General features: G+C 48.9%; 2 protein-coding genes across 2 annotated transcripts; one reads left to right on the top strand and one right to left on the bottom strand.

Annotated features, from left to right (window-relative positions):
* The first annotated feature begins 224 nt into the window (after positions 1–224).
* On the top strand, positions 225–2676 carry LOC120676424 (transcription factor bHLH123-like). Its single transcript, XM_039957687.1, has 7 exons — positions 225–608; positions 711–1173; positions 1301–1399; positions 1578–1643; positions 1794–1859; positions 1975–2031; positions 2148–2676. Exons 1-7 carry the CDS (start codon positions 367–369, stop codon positions 2295–2297), a joined length of 1143 nt encoding a protein of 380 aa, XP_039813621.1. The 5' UTR covers positions 225–366; the 3' UTR covers positions 2298–2676.
* A 1488-nt stretch (positions 2677–4164) lies between these two features.
* LOC120675009 (aspartic proteinase Asp1-like) lies at positions 4165–5119 on the bottom strand. Its single transcript, XM_039956099.1, has 5 exons — positions 5084–5119; positions 4777–4875; positions 4505–4693; positions 4341–4410; positions 4165–4196 (listed from the first exon to the last, which is right to left on the bottom strand). Exons 1-5 carry the CDS (start codon positions 5117–5119, stop codon positions 4165–4167), a joined length of 426 nt encoding a protein of 141 aa, XP_039812033.1.
* Positions 5120–6000: the final 881 nt, after the last annotated feature.

Raw genomic sequence — 6000 nt, 5'->3', positions numbered from 1 at the left:
CTAATTGTCTTCTGTGTTTCTAATAGCTAACCATAACCAAATAGAACCTCCCCGCCTGATTTATTGACAAAACATGTCGAATTAATAAGAAAAGAAGAAAGGTAATAATTAATGAAACCTCATGACTAGTAGTAGCTACTCCTGTGGGTCCCATCCCAAAGGCCAGCCTCCTGCTTCCCTATAGAGGAGAAGTCCACCATGGATTGATGGATGCTCAACGCACACCAATTAAGCTGTACCCTTCATATATACTCAGATTCCCCTCCCCCTTTCCTCCCGTTCCATCCCACTTTCCGCCTCACCTCGAGCGAAGCAACAGCTGTGCACAAGAAGGGTCAGGGAGGAGATCCTCCATCCCTCCAACCCATGGCCGACGAGTGGTGGAGCAGCACCTCTCACAGGAGCCATGGCACATCGGCGTGCTCGGCCGCGCCGCTCGCGGTCGCGGACCGGGTGGCCTGTGGCTGGGCTACCTCCCCGACCGCAGCCGCCGAGTCGACGAGCTCCATAACCTTCCAGGACCCCTACAGGAGCTCCACGCATCAGCCTCTGTCTGATGCCGCCTCGTCGCTGGGTGATCCACACGTGGACTGGACGCAAGCCTTCTTGTAAGTTAGCTTCAATTCATCCATGATCCATGTGTCTTTTGGGCTGTTAGCTTCATAACGGAGGGTGGCTAGCTAAAGCATCCGATCTTGCGTGAGTTTTAGGAGCGGGAGGAGCGATAACAGCTTCCAAGCCGTGCTGCAAGACGACACGGTTCGAGCTCAGCCGGCGAACGATGAAGCCTCAGCGATGAACAATCCGTTAATCAGGGACATGAGCGGCGGCTTCTTGGTCGACCAAGCGCAGCTAGCGCCGTCGCCCTACGGCACGGCGCCACCGCAGCAAGCTCTGTTCGACGGCACGGCGGGCCACAACATCTCGATGTACGGAGACAGCCAGTCCTTGGTCAGCTACGACGCCACGGCGGCGTCTATGCAGTTCTCCCAGCTGCTCAAGCCCTCGGCGCCGGCGTCCGGGCCGATGCAAGGCGCCGCCGCCGCCGCGATGCAGTACTTGTCCGGCAGCTACTTGCCCTTCGGTGGCCCGCTGCAGTCGCAGCTTCTCTTGCAGGCCTTGCAGACGAAGCCCAGCAGCCGCAGCTCCAACGCTAACCCTCTGACGGTGAACGTAAGCTGTGCATGAGATGAGAGTCGTCACACACTCACACTCCGATCCCGAGTTCAAAGCTATCTATTCTAGGGTTTCGCCAAGTCATGTCCTCAGTTTCTCTTCCACTCCGGGTCTGTCTGTCCAGGACGCCTGCTCGCCGGCGGCGAGGAAAAGCGCCCCCGAGTCTCCTGCCGCGGCGAAAAGGCCGCGGATCGAGGCGCCATCGCCGCTGCCGACTTTTAAGGTGTGAGGCGTGATCCTAGTAGATTTCTCCTTTAATCTTTCAGCAGTTCGCCGTGCCTCTTTTTGTTCCTTATGATGAATGACATTTCCGTGTGAGCATCGACGAACGGATGATGGCCTTGGAGTCTGGATCGCTAAAAAAAACCATTTTAATTCTCCTGCTCGCTTTTGCGCTGCAGGTGAGGAAAGAGAAGCTAGGGGACAGAATCACTGCGCTCCAGCAACTAGTATCGCCTTTTGGAAAGGTATTAGTTCTTTCTGCTCTATGTCAATCCCCTCTCGCTCGCTCCTCGCCGTTCTAGCTAGTTATCAGCTGCGCGAACAAGCGATGCTAGCTAGAACTCTTCTTGGATAATGACCTAACGGATCATCTCGTGGTTACGGTCATACTTTAGACTGATACCGCATCGGTTCTTCACGAGGCCATCGAATACATCAAATTCCTTCACGATCAAGTTTCTGTGAGTGCCCAAAATGCCATTCCCTGACTTATCACTCTAACATTTTTTTTTTGTTTATATCCGCAAAATTTAGCTAATCCCTGTCGTACCTTGCTTGCATATATGCTACCTGCAGTCACTGAGCTCTCCCTACTTGAAAAATGTGATCCCCTTGCAACACCTCCAGCAGAAGGTAGTGTCAACTTGTTGCTTCCCAGTTTCCTTCAAAACTTTTCATCAGTGCTTAATTATTCCTCGGTCCATTGCTGCATATGTTGATAGCATTTGTTTTACTTCTGAATGAACTAGGGCTCCGAGGAAGCCAAGGCCAGCGGTGACACCAAGCAGGACCTGCGCAGCCGGGGCCTGTGCCTTGTCCCGGTGGCGAGCACGTACACGGTGGCGGGCGAGACGGTGCCGGAGTTCTGGCACCCTACATTTGGAGGCACATTCCGGTAGAGATACAGCTAGTGTAGCTTGGGTGCATCGGGTACACGTACGTGCTAACATCAACGTGTACTTGTCCGGCCGTGAACTACAAACAGACGCACAGAGTGTTGAAGCTAAAGGAAAGCAAAGCCATGTGTTTTTTTATCAAACTAAGTTTTAATTTGTACAAATGGTGATAAACTAATTCTTTGCAGCAACCTGCTAGCTAGCCTGATACGAAAAGCAAGGGCTTATAATATCGCCCAAGCAATCGAAGGATGTTTTGAAAGGGAAAAAAGGGATGTGATAATAGGTACTGGCTGGTGCGTGGTGGTCTAAGACAGGCTAACGTAAGTGTGTATAACATGCTGGATCAGGTGCAAAAGAGAATAATGATGAGTGAGGCAGAGTATATGGGGCATCATCTATACTCATATATATGCAACTTTGCAAGTGAATAATGCATGGTCGCTAGCTATATATAATTAGCATTATAGTATGAACAGGTTGGCGTTTTGGAAGGGAAAGTTGGGGCAGCAGGTGCCAACATTTGAAAGGAAAAGCGGAAGGGATTAGTGCAGATGGGCGAGAACAGTCATGCTGGCAGCATGAACAATGATGCTAATCTCATCATATATGCTCCTACAACTGAAAGTACGTGCCCAAAAGGGATATAAGCACCGTATCCTATGAAAACCAAAATCCTTGTGCAAACTTTGGAAACTCTAACAGATACCACTGGATCCCCATCCGAGGGCGCTGGACAGATCTGGGAACAATTTGCATATAGGCACCCGCCCTCACCCCACCTGGCCTGCGAATTTTGCAAAAAAAATCCCTCCATCCGCTACCCCCACGGTGCCGTCACCCCTCCGTTCTGTCCGTCATCCCCTCCATTCGTCACGTCCGTTTGCTTCTCGCCCCCGTCGCCCCCATCGATGCCCAGGATGTCACGCCCCCGTAGATGGTCCCGCCCTCGTCGATGCCGGCCCTAGGGATCTGCTAGCCTCCAACAGCAACACCAGCGCCGCCGGTCTCCATCTCCATCAGTGGCGCCGCCCTCCGAAGCCCTACAGCGCCGCCGCCCTCCGATTGCCCTATAGCGCCACCGCCCTCCGATTGCCCTACAGCGCCGCCACCATGGACCAGGCGTCCGATCTTGAGAGCCGCTGAATGCATTCTTTTCAAGTTTCAGTTCCTGAAGGCTCGTCAGATTGCTTAATGATGGCGGTATAGACCCTGTCAGGTTGTTCTGGTACAACCTCCAGAAGAACATCAGTGCATTAACAATTTTGAAATAGTTAGAATTCAACATAGCCTCATAAAAAAAGAACGTACCCAGTGCCGTAGGCTTCCCGCACTGTAGGAGGTCTGGGAAAGGGCATAACTTCATAAAAAGCATATGAAAAATCCTGTAAATGGTGCATACAGAAATCGCAGCGTGCTGATGGTGCCGAGCGAAGTTGGTATTGGGCCGGTAAGCAGATTTTCCCAAAGATCCAAGCTGATAAGATTAGTCAGGTTGCCTAGTCAGGTTGCCTAGTGACCACACCATTGACAATGCAGCAAATTCACATGGCACATACTACTTGTTACAGATCACGCAACATTTTCAAGCAACAAATAAAAAGGATCCACCTCGTTTGGTGGATGTATATCGACTTCAGTTGGAATTCTAAATCATTTCAAATGACATAACACAATTCCATTACATATTTTCAGATGATAGAATGCAATTCAATCTAAATCATTTCAAATGACATAACACAATTCAAGCTCATCAATTCTTTTTTGTACAAATGGACTGAACACAATTCAATCTAAACAATTGTTGGATCCTTCAATCAAAGCTTGGACTTGATATTCTTCCATGGAGAAATATTGTTCGACTGCCTCATCATGCACTTGTTCCATCCTTGGAGGCATCCACTGCAATTACCGCCAAAAAAGGACATCAGTATTTGAAGGTTGTCAGATGAAATATGCCATCAGAAACAAATTCTGATCAATATTGCAATATGAAAGTGTTCAGGTTGTTGACATTTCAGGAACTTGTATGACTGGACTTTGTACCTCCAATTACGTTGAAACTCAGCTTAGCTGCCGTTCCATCAAGGATGCCCAAGCACACATTTCCATTTTTCTGGCACAAAATGTAAGAATACATTTAGCAATCGTTTCATTCTGTAAAACATTGTGGTTCACTGATGCTAGTCAGTTAAGTCTTGAGTGTTTACAGTGACAACTAGGTAGTTTTCAGGAGGGATGTCCATGATAGCATTCTTGGCATTGGGAAAGCTCAGAGACAATGGCTTGAATTCCTTCTTGACGTCAAACACAGATTTGAATGCCTTTTGCCCTTTCCAGCACAGAGGCAGCTCAGGATCTGACACCTGTTTAAGTGACTTGCTGAGACCACCCTTGAGCTGCAAGGTCAGAGTACCATTAGTTTACTGTTTGTTTCCTTAAAAATTCATGGGAATTGGAACACAAATGACTGAAAATATACCACAGAGACAACAGCTTGGTATGGCTGGGCAGTAAAGTAGGTATAGGTGCTACCACTGTCAAATACGACCTCCATAGGCTTTATGCCTAGTGAAACAATCTGGAAATTATGTGAAAAATTACATTAAGAGGCCTTTCTCAAGCGCTGGATTGTAGCAGTAACACGCGACGAGGGGGCTGGCGACCCAGGCGACGGAGGGGGGGGGGGGGGGCGACCCGAGGGAGGCAGCGGAGGGCGGCGGCGACCCGACGAGGCGATGGATGGAGGCGGCGACCCGAGGGAGGCGGTGGAGGGTGGCGGAGGAAACCCTAGGCGGCGGCGTCTGGGGGAGGCGAAGCGCCATGCCCTGCGGGAGGCCCAGAAGGAGAAGAAAGGAGGGGCGGCGCTACTGGAGCTTGTACGAGTCCGGCGGCGCCTAGGGCAGGCACTCGAACGGCGGCGCGCCTGGAGCTCCAACGGCGGCGCCTAGGAGCGATCCGCGTGACGGGGCGGAGGGAGACGGAACGACAGCTAACGGCGCGTGGGGTTACGGATGGAGGGGTTTTTTTTTTGCAAAAATCGCAGGCCAGGTGGGTTGAGGGTGGGCGCCTAAATGAAAAAAAATCCCCAGCTCTAATCCGTGCCCTCGGATGGAAATCCAGTGACCTCTGTTGGAGTTTCTAAAGTTTGCACAAGGACTTTGGTTTCCATAGGATATGGTGCCTATTATAAAATACCAGTCGCAAAGACGATCAATCTATTATCTTATTATTTGGCCAACAAACGGAGCCTCCACGTTCGCTCTTAAGGCCTAGAAATTCCCATATTAATCAGAGAAAAATAGAAAAAAAAATTACCCACCACTACCATTACAATAAAATTAGCCTAAAATACCCGTGCACCTAATTAAAAATCACCCACCAATGTCATTATGAAAAATTAAATATAAAGTATCATTTAGCTATGTATCAGTTACAAACATACTATTAATAAAAACTAAAGCTAACAACATTCAATCAAAATAAAAAGAAAATAAGAATAATTATATGCATAATATTATTAAAGCTCAACAAATCAAATTCTTATTATAGGTAGATCATATTTGAATTGTTTTAACCAATAATAAAACATAATTTACGATAATGAATAGAGTGATATATGGTAACAAATATGAGGGACCGAAACTGGCGACCAGAGGGAGGGTGAATGGGAGCCGATCAAAATTTCTCTTGAAATCGATCCGTC

Source organism: Panicum virgatum, chromosome 5N (genome assembly GCF_016808335.1).
Source record: "Panicum virgatum strain AP13 chromosome 5N, P.virgatum_v5, whole genome shotgun sequence".
In the NCBI taxonomy this organism is placed as follows: Eukaryota; Viridiplantae; Streptophyta; class Magnoliopsida; order Poales; family Poaceae; genus Panicum; species Panicum virgatum.
Note: the sequence above shows the minus strand (reverse complement) of the source record. Positions and strands in the feature narration are given on the sequence as shown.